This window comes from Pleuronectes platessa, chromosome 7 (genome assembly GCF_947347685.1).
Source record: "Pleuronectes platessa chromosome 7, fPlePla1.1, whole genome shotgun sequence".
Lineage (NCBI taxonomy): Eukaryota > Metazoa > Chordata > Actinopteri > Pleuronectiformes > Pleuronectidae > Pleuronectes > Pleuronectes platessa.
The window spans coordinates 15,707,069-15,722,356 of record NC_070632.1 but is presented as its reverse complement, the minus strand read 5'-3'; the positions used below and the strand labels follow the sequence as shown (position 1 = coordinate 15,722,356).

The following is a 15,288-nucleotide window of genomic DNA, read 5'->3' as shown; positions in this document are numbered from 1 at the left end:
CTACTACACGCCACCAGGGGACCCCACTCTTTAAATCCCTATTCCCTGTTTTTTTCCTCTCCACACCATCTCCTCCTCCTCCTCCGGACTCAGACGCTCGTAGCCCCGGTAGGTAGGTGGGTAGGTGGGTAGGTTTAGCTGCACCAGTCGGTCTGACAGAGAGAAGCTCGGCTCTGATTTCACGCCACAACCCGGTCAGCGGACAGCGGAGACGCCACCTCTCGTGCGGTATGTAACATAACGGGACTCGCTGGAAGCTGCTGCCGCTGCTTGTGCTGGAAGCGACATGTTTAGTCAGATTGATCGCGGTGTAAAGACGGAGATTAAGGCAACATGAAGAGATGCTAGTACCGCAGAGCCTCGTCATTTCCCGTTATGTGAGAAATGCATAAATCATTTTGATTGGTGCTTTTGAAGCAGTCACCGCCAGGCCTTGTAGCTACGTGTCGTCACCGCGGCTGCTTTACATTCAATTTTACGTCTGTAATAAGGTTTTGTGATATTACGTTAAAAAGCGAGCGGGCAGCTTGACAGAAAAATCATTGTCATTCATTCATTTGCTGCTATCAGACGTTTCATGTGAATTTGGCTGCTTGTGAGGACATGTTGGTTTTTTCCCCCCTGTGACTGGAATCACTGGGACCAGTTCACCGTATTTGATCGGGAGCTCCAGGCGGCCGCAGCTGCCGCCTTGTGCCGGCGGTGTGCGCTCCCTGTGGAGGCTGTCATCAGTGGACTGGGAGGTGATGGTTGTGGAGGGTGAACCCACTTCACTGTGCCCACCTCCTGTTTGACACCGGTACAGAAAATTCACACTGCACTTACCGGCATCTGAACGTGTCAGACAATCAAAGAAATGAAAAATGAAACATTTAAATAAAATATATACTTATTAATGTTCAATATCCCTCCTGATGGAGTCACTTTATATTCCCCCCAATTTCCTTTTTACTGGAGCCATACTGGGCGATAATATCAGTCGATATTAGCATTTCACAGACATTTCGGTATCATTTGTCGATAAATGCTACTTTTATTAACAACTGAAGACATGTCCCTAACATCTATAGTCACTAACTTTACTTTTCACTGGGGCCGATGGCGATTGGTCGATATCAGCCGATATAAGCCTTGCACAGACATCTCAGTATCGGTTAATGTTTACCGATACTTTTACTTTACAGAATAAACAATGCAGAACCGATGTGCATTTTCTTAATTCAAGTTATATATTTAGGGTCTGAGCACCACAATGCAAGGACCCTATTGAAACTGTGTTGATTATTAGGGCCCGAGCAACGACAGTGCGAAGGCCCTATTTTTTTGTGTTTGATTATTCAGGCAAATTAATCACATATTTTATGTAAGGCCTGGTGAAAATGTACACATTCTGGAGTAATTTGAAATCAGGGTGACAAAATGGCTGAACAGCGCACCATTAAATGCAGCAATTCCGTCTGATTTGATCGATCTTCACAAAATTCAGTACACACGTATCATGATCGGACCAAAATAAAGTCCCTGCACCAATTTCATTAACGCAACAGGAAGACGGCCATTTTGAATTTTGTGGTCACTGGGCCGTTTTACGCGATGTGAATTTGAACAAACTCCTCATAGAGCTTTCATCAGATTAACATTCATCATTAACATGAGTGAGTGTTAACCTAACAAAATAAAAAACTGAATCAGGTCACTTTTGACCCTCGTTGTGTATCAAAGTGTTAAGCTGAAAGATTAACACTAGTTTGTATTTTACTATTTAACTCCAACCAGGCTTCATACAGAAGAATATTTCCAAGGATTCATTAAGCGAGAATTCTTTGTTGTCAGTTTGCTTTGATCACAATGTCAGTGTAGATTCCTTTGATGTCTTAACTGTTGCCAAGGTGAAACATTTATAAGATCTGAAGAGAAACAACAGTGTTTTGGACCTGAACATATCTATAAGTTTGAATGTAATGATAGTGATAGCACGACCTACTGCCAAACGGTGGTAAGCCTAGTTTCACAACTTTAATTCGATTTACATAAAATTTTCACCATCTGGTCTACACTTGATGTCGTGGACCTAGTTGGTGTAGTCTCCGGTAGTGACATGCTTGTCCTTCCCGCGATGCACAAAACGCATGCAAACCTGAGCCGTTGTACTCGGCCCCTGTTCGCCCTCCCCCGCAGCTGCTTCAGGTCCCGAAACCGCAAGTGCTCGGGCCCGCACAGTGCTACTCGCAGCGCTAGTATTAATTGTATTTGTGTTTTCCTTTCAATTATAAGATTAAGATTCATTTATTCGTCCCAAACACATGCACAGACATGCAAAGGCACACTCATGCAGGTAGGGAAATTTAATCTCTGCTTTTTACCCATCTGGTGCAGAACACACAGACCAGTGAGCGACCATGTACGGCGCTCGGGGAGCAGATGTTGGGGGACTGAGGTGCCTTGCTCAGGGGCACTAGACAGGGTAGGGAGACTCTTGGATTTTTGGACAGATCAATCCAGGTTTGTCTTTTGTTGTCTCTCCGTGGAGTCGAACCGGAGACGAACCAGAGACCTTCTCTGCCCATAGTACAAGTTTCTGCCACTCGACCACCGCCGAGACAGTAAAGTTTCTTGTCAAAGTGGAAAAGAATATCCTGAAAAAATTATTTGATGGCTATTTCCTGGCAATCATAGGTAAATATTAGCTGAAGTTTCAGTATTGGGAATTTTTTATTTCTTAATATTTTTATCGGCATAAACCTCCAAAAATCCATATTGGTCGCTCTACTATTTACCTTGCTGAGGCCTCCACAGTATACATAGGATGCTATTCACTGCAGAATAAGGTGTCAGATGACAAACTGGCACGCTTTCAAAGGACGCACTTATTTTCCACACAGTAACTTGTGTATTAGTATGTAGGTCATGATAAGGCCAAGCAGTGGATGTATGCAAGCAGCCCTGCAGCCTTCAAATAATTGATGAGGCAAGCCATTCTCGGGTGTAAGGTGACTCATCCCTTGTGCATTCCGGTTGAAATGTTTTGGCTGTGATGCTAAAAAACATTGCGTTACTTTCATTCAGAAGTAAAAACAACAACCTTATGTTCAATATTTATTGAATCGGCATGCAGGACTACAGGCATATGAGCTATAAAATCCAAAGGCAAGGACTGTTAAATGTCACTGGTGTATGTGCACTGAATAGAAAGGACATACTGGTGGGAAGGTTAAGCCTGAAAAGATACAGACATTCAGGCCATTCATGTTGTTACTGTAATTTGACAACTGTAATCAAATGCCATTTGGCGTTCTTTCTAAGGAAAGTTCACTGACGGTGGTTTTATCATTCCCCCCATCAAAGCTGCAGGAAAGCTAAGATGGAGGCAAAACAGAAGAGACACAAGAGAAAACACCCAGGTGACTTTTAGAAACTGGGCCAACGGGGATACATGTGGTGTCAGAGGAGGGACCAAACTCCACACCACCTCCCACCGCAGAGTATCAGCTGCGATTGGAGCACCTGTATTAGAAAAGAATTGCATCCGTCCAGATCGTAACTCTCCCTTCACTGGTTGTAAATGGAGATTGCGAGAGAGCTTTCATAAGTAGGTATTAGGTTTATAATCCTGATGCTGTAGGGAAGAGGGAATAGTAATCAGATTTATCTGTGACACAAAAAAATTCATCCCTTGTTTCCGCAGTGTCCAGAAATAGACCACATCTTATAAACCAACACTACGAAAAATAAATAAAAATATGATGATGGCTTCAGAGCAGCTTTCAGGTTTATTGTAAATACACAGCTGCAAAAGAACTATTTAAAAACAAATCCTTTCTATATATAATTAATGCAACAAATATACACAAGGACAATATTAATTAAGCTGATATTACATATAATAGTGGCTAGACCTAAATACTACCACAAAGGAATACTTAAGTAGAAAATAATGAATAGAGGACAGTAACATTAGACAGATTGAGTTTCATATCAGATCTGGCCACTGTGTTCTTGCAGCACAGAGAAGTACTCATCACTATTGTGTCTGAAAACAGACCTCAGATCAGATCATCTCAGGATCTGTTAACAGTGAGTTAATCAACCCAGTTCATGTGAGACAGATGGGCTGGTTATAACAGCTCGTCTCTCTGCTAATCAGAAACTCATGTGATTTTCATTTCTTAACTGTCATTCGGTCCAGCCACAGTCATTTGAAACGCTGGCTGCCTCAGTGCTTTGTCCCTGTACTGTCCTGCTGTATCACATCTTCCTATCACTCACCACACTTCCTGTCATTTATTCAGCAAGACCTTTACTCGGTTTGGCACTGCAGGACAGAGAAGCAGCCAGGAATGGATTAGAACCTTCTCTGGGTGATTTGAATGAGAGGAGTATATTTTACATTGATTTTCAGGGTGGATATTTCACCAGATTTTTTGTATTTGCAGGTTTATATTTATCTTTTTGAAATTACATTTGTATACTGAACCAGTATTGTCAGTTTTATAATGCATCTTTAACATATATATTGTAGCATACATGCTGTTGCATTGTTTGAGATAAAAAATTGTCTTTATTGAATGCATTTATAAACAAAGCATATACACATGCATTAGACAGTTTCAAATCTAATTGTCCCAAGGATTTTCAACATTTAAATCGAAGTAGTGACAGTGCAGTGCACGTTAAAAATGTGCATGTTTAGTTTAGGTTAGTTTTGTTAGGGAGTATTGGAGACTGTTTACTATCTCACAAAAGAGGTCTACCCGATATCAAAGTTTCTGGTTAAGTCCGAAAAGGTTACAAGAGAATGTGCAGTAATAAATAAATCGTATAGAATTGAGAAACTTAACCCTCTACCCCCGCATGTTGCTTCGCAGACAGTATCTCTCAGTTGCCCATATCTCCTTGTCAGTGTTTATTGGCTCATTGTACACGTTCTAATGATGAACAAGGGTCAGAACAGAGATGTTATCTGCCTGTCGGCGTCCAGACTCCACAATATCTGTAATCGACCGTGTCTGTGGAAGTTTTAGGTTCAAGGTTTTACATGGCAAGCAAGTTACACAATCACCTTGTGTGTTGTTTAGTCATCAGTTCTTATCTGCTTTAGAGGTTTCAAACTCAAAATATGACCTCTGTGTGAATAAGTGTGTGTGTGTGTGTGCGTGTGTGTATGTGTGTGTGTGTGTTTGTGTGTGTGTGTGTGTGAATGTTTAAATTTCTGGTTTGATAAAGAGCTTTTCACTCTGTTAATCTGTTGTTTTGTCTTGTTTATCATATCTGGTCAAACTCTCCTCTTTTAAGATCTAAGTGATTTGATAAATAAGTGAGAACCCTGGCAATGACGGTGAAGTGATTTACCGATGTGGTGAAGTGGGGTCTGGAGACAAGAATTACCAGATGGTTGTTTTTCTTTTTCTTGTGCTCTGCGTGTAATGTAGGATTTTCTATGCAGATATGGTTGATGAGTGGTGACACTGTGCTGTGGAAGCTGCACACTCAGGCTAGTTCTCTCCATACAGACTCTAATGGTCATGACAGGACACTACAGTGGCCGAGGGTCAAATAAATGTCCTAGTGTGGACACAGTTGTGTGGTGCAGATGAAGCGAAGCAGAGGAGTCAAGCCGCCGGCGCAGTGAAGAAGGTGGGAGATGTCAGTTTGATGGGTGACTCATTTGAAGTGCCCCTTACAACCCCGTACATTGTCCTGTCAGCCTTATCGCTGAGAAAACATATAGTCTTGGGTAAATTGTGGTTTAGGAAGAAGCCAGAGTGCTGACTGTGGAGTTAACGGCATGCTCACTCCTCAAGAGGAAGTTACTAGCAAGAAATAGGGAAACAAAAGTAGCGTGCAGGGAGATGAGTTGAGTGAGTGTGCTCAGTATCGCTGCTGTGTGAGAAAACTACAAGGTCGATGTCCAGTCAGAGGGAGATGAGCCATGGAGGTAAGCTGTGAAGAGCTGAGAGAGCGACGCCCACCCAATCACCGGCGAGGACAGAGGCGGCCAGCGAGGGCCTCAAGTCCCCGTCCAAACCAAACACACCACAGCTGCATTCAAACCACCAAGACATCCACGCATGCTGTGCAGTCTCCATGGGACCGATCCGGAGGAATTTGTGATGTTATTGTCCCACAAGTGGACACATACACACTTACACAAACACAAAAACCCACGAGTCAGCAGAGATCTGAGGCGGAAAAAGCTGCGTTGGAGAGTCGTGACTCGTGACTGAGGGAAACGGGCGGGGGGAGGGCTGGTGAGGAGGAGAGAGGAGGAGGCAGGTTGCACACGCACAGGCAGGTTGTGATTGGTGCACGGAGGGGGTGGAGAGAATGAACGGGGTAAATGGGAAGCATCTTTTTCCTCTCAGAGGGCGTCCTGTTCTGTACCAAAAATAGGTAGCTTCCTAGCCACATCATCTGTTTGCTCTAAATTATCATTTTAGCATGGGGGGGGGGGGGGAGATCTTCGCCTCTATCATTCCAGTTTTACACTGAAAAGGCTTATGCATAAAACATCTCCATTCAAGGACACGCGTGATGCACAGATGTTCCAGTGGTGATAGATTTCTTTAATACTGTGTTATCTCTGCAGTGATGACTGAAGCTCTATCTTGAGGGAGCTGTCAAAATGTTACATTATCATCCTGAACTGTGGTTTGCTAAGGGAATGTTATTATGTGCTATTCTCCCAGTTAAGGATTAATAAGGGACGGCCAAGGTTTTTAGTAATCACCTTTTGGACAGAACTTTTTTTTTTCATTCCAGCTTCTCAGTTATGAGGTTTTGCTGCCTTTTGTGTTTTCTTCTGTGTTGCTCGTAAACTGAATGTTTGAGGATTTGGAAGAGGAGGTTTTACTGAGCACTGCCGAGCTGCAGTAACTGAGGCCTGTATTTGGTTTGGGCCACAGCAAACCAGTGAGTCTCGGATAATGATTCCTGGACTTGATTTTAAGTTGGCTGGTTATAATCTGTTCTTGACTGTGTTGAGGATATTATTTGCATTCATCTCAGGCCAAATTTGATACTACGTGCTACCCTCCTTGTTGGGAAGGCTGTGTTTGGTTTTGTCCACATCATTTGGGAGAATTCAAACTTTTCCATAATCATTCTACAAGTTATCCCCATCCACACTTGCCAGCGTTTTTAGTGGAGCCCAACCGATTTAGATAATTTTAGGCTGATATGAGCCTTTCCCAGACATTACACAATATGCAATATGAAAAGTTAGAATAAAGAATAATTAATGCAAATGAATATGTTAATTTATGTTAGTGTTTTTACGTAAAAAAAACAAACATTTCTAAATATATGGTTGTATTTTTGTGTTTTATTTATATTTATTTGTCATAATTTTTTGGTATCTGAAATTTGTACTCCCGCCTGAAATCAAAATCAATTTTTTTCTAAACAGGCTTTACCTGATTCAGGTTATAATGATCTCTTATTTTTGGAATTTTGGGCTTAAATGCATACATTTTGTTTTTGTTGATCCCCTTGAAAATTAACAAAACAAATAATTAGATCACACCACCCTGGAATTTGGTAAACTCATTACATTTCAAGATTTACATACATCTCTTCGGTTTTCTGGTATTGACACAAAAAGTATTAACTGAGAAAACAATTTATTTTAAAAAGAGATGATATATTTGATGTAAACATATTTTCAGATTTTACTGTGTATTTGATGTGGTGTACCATCTTGTTACTAAAGCAAGTCTATGTAATAATGTTGGTGAATGCAAAATTGCTTCATTCTGACCTTTGAAATGTACAAATCCTCCTATTGTTGAAGATGTGTAACAGGTAGTTTCCTGTGTCTCTACAGATATCCCCTAACTTACATTAACAACAACCGCAAGGAAACAAGTGAGCAAATCATTGGACAGAAAAACAGCGCCGGGACAAACAGCAATAAAAAAGGAAGACCACTGAGTTACTCGCCGACACACAGATTGACACTTTGACCTGCCGGGGCTTCAGATAAATGGCTGACAAGCAGATCAGGTAAGGTTGAGTGTGAAACAACAACAAAGATTGTATGCTGCGCTGCGGCCTTGGTCTTATCTAGCGTTCTTCGACACTTCATAATTCTGTCTCTTTCACCATCGTCATCACCTCCATCCAGTTTGCCTGCCAAATTGATCAATGGTGGGATCGCTGGCCTGATTGGAGTGACCTGTGTGTTTCCCATTGACCTGGCCAAGACTCGCTTGCAAAACCAGCAAAATGGATGTCGCCTCTACAGCAGCATGTATGAGACTTCTACGTTTTCCATTTACACATTAATCAGCAGAGAAACCCAGTTCATCATCAGAATCTCTGCACATCCTGTCGGCAGCTGTTTGACTGATATACCATCTGTTGTGTTTGTGTTTCAGGTCCGATTGCCTTATTAAGACCATCCGGTCCGAGGGGTATTTTGGGATGTATAGAGGTACGTTTTTAACTTTGAACTCAGATGAGTAGGCCTGGACAATATGGTATAAATGTATATTAAGATGAACTTTTTCACATCATTATCATAATAAAAGCCACATTTGTAGTTCTTGAGATTCGTACTTTTCGTCTGGATCTCTTTCTTGATCTCTGTCCTTTTCTATCCTCCCAGGAGCGGCGGTTAACTTAACACTAGTCACGCCTGAGAAGGCCATCAAATTGGCTGCCAACGACTTCTTCAGGCAACACCTCGCTAAAGACGGGTGAGCCATGAATGTGCCGACAGGCTGAGTGACACGTACCCGCTCCCTTCATTCGCTCACGCTGTGATTAGCTGCCGTGTTTACTAACATGTAACCTGACACATTAGCTGTCTGTATTCTCACCAGGGCTCCGGTTAATCCTCCACTGCTCTCTCATCTCCTCCAAGGCACTGGGCTTTACATGGTGCATTGTTAACTATTTGGTTAAAAAAATACAGACTAACGTGTGTCTGCTTGTGTGTGTGTGTGTGCAGACGTGTGACAACAGAGGCCGTGTCTGAAATCATGTCACTTATTAAATTATCACACAATGGTATCACATCTCAAATCTTTAGCAACCGTTATCTGGTGTTGCTTGAGCAGCCTGAGCATCCTCTGTCTCCCATGAGCAGATAAACCTAAAGAATTCTGGGGCATCTATCTCCATCACTATGGTGACAAACATGCAGGCTGATGAATGATTGACTCGTCTGGTCGAGCCGCTCAACTGGTGAATTATTAATCTGCCCTTGTGCCTGATGTGTTGATGTGGAAAGATTAGCATCACTAGCACCGGTAGTGGCAGCTCCTTTTTTTTTCCAGGACTGTGGAAATAAACTTGTTCTTACTCTCACACTGTAAATCTGGTGTCTGCTTTTGATCTGATCTTATTTATTGTCTGTTTTTGTTTCAGAAAACTCACTCTAGTTAAAGAGATGCTGGCTGGATGTGGGGCAGGTACATGCCAGGTGAGTAAGTGAGACGCTGCTTTAATGCCGTCCTCCTGTTCTCCATCTTGAACTCTCGCTCTCATCACTGCCAATGTCAGCTCACGATCAAACCACCGAGCCTCGGCCTCCAGAAACTTTGAACCATAGCTAAGTTTAAACGAGAGGTGGCCGCGGCAGTAGCGTGCTCGCAGTCCGTCTCTGTGGATTTCTCCTGCTATCTCTGATCTGAATGTTTCCTTTTCATGAATGATTTCTAATTACTGAAATGCTGTCCTGTCAGAGACAATGACGGCTGGAGGTGAGGGATCAGATAAGACATTTTGAGAGTGCTTGGCCGTGAGTGAGTGAGTCAGAAGGAAATGCCTCTTGTTAATGAGGCCAAAGGCACCAGGCCCAAGGAGAATGATTAGATTAAGTGTAGCAGACCTTGGATTAAGATTGCGGCTGAGAACACGGCCATCTCACCCTTAATCCAGTTAACTAGTTACTACTGTGTGGATTACGGAGGAAAACAAGAGTTGACGTTTAGCTAATGATTGCCAGTAGGTTTACACTGGACACACATTTTGTCTGACACACTCTGTGCTTTTCAACCCTAAACTCTGACTTGCAAATGACTATAACTGTGTTTATTTTGACACTGACTTAAAGTCCTTTGTTTTGTTTGATTTTCAGGTTATTGTCACAACTCCTATGGAGATGTTGAAAATCCAGCTCCAAGATGCTGGACGAATTGGTAAGACAAAGGAGAAAATGACATCCAGATGGTGTTTCGTAATCAGGAATGAAGTTGTATGTGACACACTTGACAAACAGTGACCTCATGTGGCCATGCTAGTGATTACAGTTGCTTTATCCTAATTTCTTTTTACTGTTATGGTTTCAAAATGTCTGCCCAAATGACTGCTATTATCATCATTGTCATTATCATTTCAAATAGCTGTAAACTGCTGTCGTTAATATTGTGGGACTTCTGCTCCGCAGCTGCTCAGAGGAAACTGATGCCAGAGACGGTGGCAGCAGGTACTGTCGAGACCAAGTCCCCAACAGCCATCCAGCTCGCAAGAGAGCTGCTGAGGGAAAAGGGCATAGCTGGGCTCTATAAGGGTCTTGGTGCCACATTGCTCAGGTAAAATAATTTGGCCAATCCAGGACTTTTACCAACCACCTCTGACAAACTGTGCTCATCTGTCTTATCCTCTCTTTTTGCAGGGACGTCCCTTTCTCCATCATCTATTTCCCCCTCTTCGCCAACCTGAATAACCTGGGCAAAAGAGGTGCAGATGGCCCCGCTCCTTTCTACGTGTCCTTTATATCAGGCTGCGTCGCGGGCAGCACAGCGGCTGTGGCCGTCAACCCTGTCGATGGTGAGCAGCGAGGCCGTGAACACAGTTACAGGAATAGATGCTTGATGCTTAATATTCACCTGAGCTCTGTGTGTTGCAGTGATAAAGACTCGCCTGCAGTCCCTGAACAGAGGAAGCACAGAGGACACGTACAGCGGAGTGACAGACTGCATCAGGTGACCTCATTGTGTCTGTACACCATGTGTGAGGCAGGCCGGGTGCTTACTGCACCACCATAGCTACCGCTGGCTGCGTGTTTCAGGTTATATAACCACCTTTCATTTTTTGCTCTCTAGGAAAATCCTCCATAATGAGGGTCCGTCGGCCTTCCTGAAGGGAGCCTACTGTCGAGCCCTGGTCATCGCACCTCTGTTTGGCATTGCCCAGGTGATCTACTTCTTGGGTGTTGGTGAATTTCTACTCAGCTGCTTGCCTAAAAAAGACAAATAAGAAGCACCTCCTTTCTGCCTTTCCCTCCCATAATGCATCACACCAATTGCGTGAGGAATCAACTCGGTCTGAAAGAAGTTTTTTTTTCCGATGGGTCAACGCATGACCAATCAGTTCATTGTGTTTTGGAATTCTTTTTGTGTTGAATGTTGACATAATTTAGGAGAGAGCATTTGTTTGCCAAGCTGCCTGTGGTGGCACACACAATTCCAGTAGGCAGTGCTCCGCCCGCTCCCTGGAAATGAAGCCACAAATATCAGTTGAAGTTTTAATGGAACTTTGCTTTACAATTAAGACGTTTTATTGCTCTTTTCGAATATGATTGTTGAATTTCCAAAGGAGATGTACTGCCCTCGGTTGCTGCAGCTGTTAAATCCCTGCAGTGTTTTTTCCTCCAAATCACAGAGAAGCCCATAGTGATCTATTGAAAATGTATCAAATGTCTCATATCTAGCTAAATGAAAATCCTTGAAACCATTAGCTCTGTAGGAAATATGCTAAAATGCTATTTGATATTTCCCCCAGATCTCAAGTCTTAATAGAAGATAGTATACCTAGGGGTAGAGCAAAAATATAAGCCTCCATCTCCAAAGACCCAGGGAATGTGTTAGCAGCACCTATGATGTCTCCTGAGAAGCCACACCCCTTCCTGTAAATGGCTGCAATGAACTCAGCTATTCAGCTCCAAGCAGACTACTCTGATTGCCTTGGCTTTTTAAGTAGATCAGGTTCCATCTGATAGTTAGTGCTACCATAATGGTTCCACTGTTTCTGCCTTTGTAAAAGATAGCTCTGTGTCCTGGTCCCACACTCGACTGAAGAGACGCCGTTATCATGCACCAGCTGTCTGCACGTTCACATTGTTAAACCTCGACACGGAATCGCAAAAAAGTACCACCTATGTTATTTTATTCTGAGGAATGCAACCGACAATGATCTACTTGAGGCCAAACCCCAATCAGTGATGTCACAGCGGGGTTCTCCATTGTGGAATGATGGAAAAACCCCCGCTGTGACATCACTGATTGGATGTGGCCAAAAGAGTTGCCTGCTTTAAAACCTTCAGTCCTCAGTGTTGTCACAGTTTCAGAGCAGTGGCGTTTTTTCCCCCCCTCTCTGTGATTCACTGTGAATACAAATGAAAGAATTAGCAGCGAACACTAAATGGGCCGACAGTAATTTTAATAGAAAAAGCCAGATTATTAGTAGAAGTTCAGTAATGATGCTGATTAAAAGCGGGACATCTCTTGCTGTGGCCGGATGAGAACAGTCACCATATTGTGGAGCCACTAGCTACTTAGATCCAGACGTAATTGTTGTTTACAGATGAGTTCAAACTCAAATTTAAATTCTCTTCTCCAAACTTGAAGTCAGAGGCAGGACCCCAAAGATCAGATGATTCTCCATCAGAAAGTCGGACCAATGTTGTTTTCATTGTTTTCACCAAACATCTCCGCTTGTTTGCTTTAGAGGTTTTGTTTGCTTTAAGCTGCTGCCGCGTCTCGTTTATGCACCACCACACCAAAGCCCCGCCATTGGTTTATCTTGTCGGAGATCAAGGTGACTTTGAGGTGTATTACCCAATCACATTCCTTCCTCGCTCCCACAGGTTCAAGCAGCTCTTCAACTCGTACTGTTGCACTGTTGATGCGCGATGCAACTTTTATCAGTGTAATATCATTTTGTGGGAGTGAGACCTATTTATCAATATTCCTTTATATAGGCGGTATAGCCCCATATACAGTGTTTGTATGTGTCGTTTTCTCTGTGTCAAAGTGTCCACCTTAACTATATTGTACATATGCAGATGATATGAACTTTTATGTTTTTAGGATTTATTGGTTTGTTTTGTACGTGATGGCTTATTTGCACACCTACCTCTCCAGCTCCCCCCTCGATCCATACTGTGGTGATTTTATGTTTTGATGATGTGGACATATCAAATGACAGAACAGGTTATAATGCAACAAGCAACACATGAACTTAAATGCAGCAGATTAATGAGGGTTTTATTATTGTATGCAAAGGGGAACGTTAGCGTAGACCTGGTGTTGAGGAGGTGCCCTTCACCCGAGCCTATCGTCCTGTTTCCTGCTGTTTTATTAACAAGGACCAAATGAAGCATCATCCTATAATGGTGGTAGAAATGTAATTTGTTTTAAGTGAGTGACCTATGGCACTGCTGCAAACAGTTCTGGAAATAAAATACGTTCTGATCGAAGCCAGTAAATCAGGCTTTAAATCCATCTTTCTGAAGGGTGCTTCGCTCGTGATGTAGCTGCGACACGACGGCAGCGGCACTAACGACCGAGGCTGCGTCAACCGAATCACATGCTAGTAAATCTCAGCGTTATCAGTGTCTTAAGGGAAAGTCATAGGTCAGGTCATCGACTGGCCCCTCCAGCGATGTTGACATGTGACGAACAGAGCCACAGAAAAAGGAGAAGAGAGCTGCCCGTCCACGTGAGCTCGTCTTTTTCAATTACTGTTGTTTTTGTTTTCTCGACATTGCGATTGCCAGTTCATCTCATATATGTTGTTATTGTGATCATGATGCCTATTTATGTGTTGTTGAGATGATTGTAATGATTTTGAACCCCCCCAGAACCCCCACCTGAAATCCTCCCAGATTTGTTTTGATCTGTTTTTGGTTGAATCTTGAAAAATGTTGTGCAAGTCATTTTGTTTTACTCTGGCTGTGAATTTTTCTGACCTTGATCATTTGGTTTCGTACGTGCGTGCCTGTGTGTTTGTATGTGTGTGTGTGTGTGTGTCTGGCTGTGTAGTGCTGTAGTTGATGTGAAGTTCTTAGTGTGACACTGCGGTATTTTTCTCTTGGATTGTCAGACCCATGCCTCTCCCCCTCGTTCCTTCTACCTGTCACAAGCACCTCTGCCACCTAGCGCCCACAGCCAGGGTGCAGGTTAGACGCAGAGGAGCTCTGAACACCAAATGTAAGACCCAGAGTGTAAATAATCAAAGAAAGCACAAAGGATTATTAGGCACAAGAGACCACACGGCCAACTTTAAATACTAAGTCCCCTGAAAACTATGTGCTGCTTTGGCGGACGTGGATCAGAGTCCAATTTCTTTCAGGAGAGGTTGAATGAGTTTCTAGTCTTTTAAGAAAGTTTCTCTATGTCTGTAACACTTGTTCCATAGGGCTGAGACAGCAGGTCATGATAAGAGACCCATGTGATGGTGTTCACTATGTTAGCCATCAGCAGTTAGGGAAAAAAAATTATATTGCCTACATAATCTAAATGAATCAGATATAAGAATGTAACTTAGATATTATAAGATTTATTATAATTATAGTGAAGAGTTTATTACATTTTAATCTAAAGATTTGTGCTTTACACGTTCACCGAAATATCTATGAACCAGCTAACTGATATGCAATAAGTAGAAGCCACACACAGATGGACACTAGAAAAATACATACAAATAAACTGAAAAAAAACAACACCTCACTGAACACAGCCTGTCAATCACGACATCACACAATGTATGAATAATGCAACCGGGACCTTGGAGGCGTTCTGGGGTCTGAGCCTCTGTTCTCTTCCTCCAAGAGGAACTGTGCATTACAGCACTTTAAAAATAACAAGGACCCCACTGTCCATCTGCAGAGAGTCCCTCTACGACACGGAGGGTGTTTATGAATATATGTAGTGAATGACACAGTTGACCTAGACATTGTTTACAATGAAAAATGCAATGGAAAAAAAAAAGAAATCTGTTCCCTGTCACAATTTGTTGTTCAATAAACGGACTGTCCTGGAATCGTCTGATGTGGTCGTTTGTGCTGAGGATTACTTTTCTCTTTCAAGGTCCAGTGGTTGTGTGACAGAACACAAAAGAACTGACGCCACCATTTTCCTGTTTGCAGTAGCGTCGTGAAAGTCAAAACAGCGGGGCCATGTTTTGAAGAGAATGGGGATGACACCGGTGGCTCCTCGGGGCTCAGGGACAGCTGAGACTGCGGTGATGTGAGGCGATGATCTGCCGCCTCGTGGAGCCGCCACCAGGTGTCAGTGTGGGGTCGCAAGTGGGGCCCTGGTCCTGGCGTGGTGGGGAGAATGA

At 42.9% G+C, this 15,288-nt stretch overlaps 1 protein-coding gene across 2 annotated transcripts; it reads left to right on the top strand.

The window, feature by feature from the left end:
• The first annotated feature begins 39 nt into the window (after nucleotides 1–39).
• Nucleotides 40–14,988, top strand: slc25a22a (solute carrier family 25 member 22a). 2 transcript variants are annotated; one of them, XM_053427108.1, is made up of 11 exons: nucleotides 40–228; nucleotides 7,823–8,001; nucleotides 8,123–8,248; nucleotides 8,376–8,431; nucleotides 8,606–8,696; nucleotides 9,370–9,424; nucleotides 10,082–10,142; nucleotides 10,391–10,535; nucleotides 10,619–10,773; nucleotides 10,853–10,928; nucleotides 11,049–14,988. In XM_053427108.1, exons 2-11 carry the CDS (start codon nucleotides 7,982–7,984, stop codon nucleotides 11,200–11,202), a joined length of 939 nt encoding a protein of 312 aa, XP_053283083.1. In that variant the 5' UTR covers nucleotides 40–228; nucleotides 7,823–7,981; the 3' UTR covers nucleotides 11,203–14,988. The 2 variants fall into 2 exon arrangements, with proteins under 2 accessions (XP_053283083.1, XP_053283084.1); XM_053427109.1 differs by lacking the exon at nucleotides 40–228 and adding an exon at nucleotides 5,140–5,935.
• The last annotated feature ends 300 nt before the right edge of the window (nucleotides 14,989–15,288 follow it).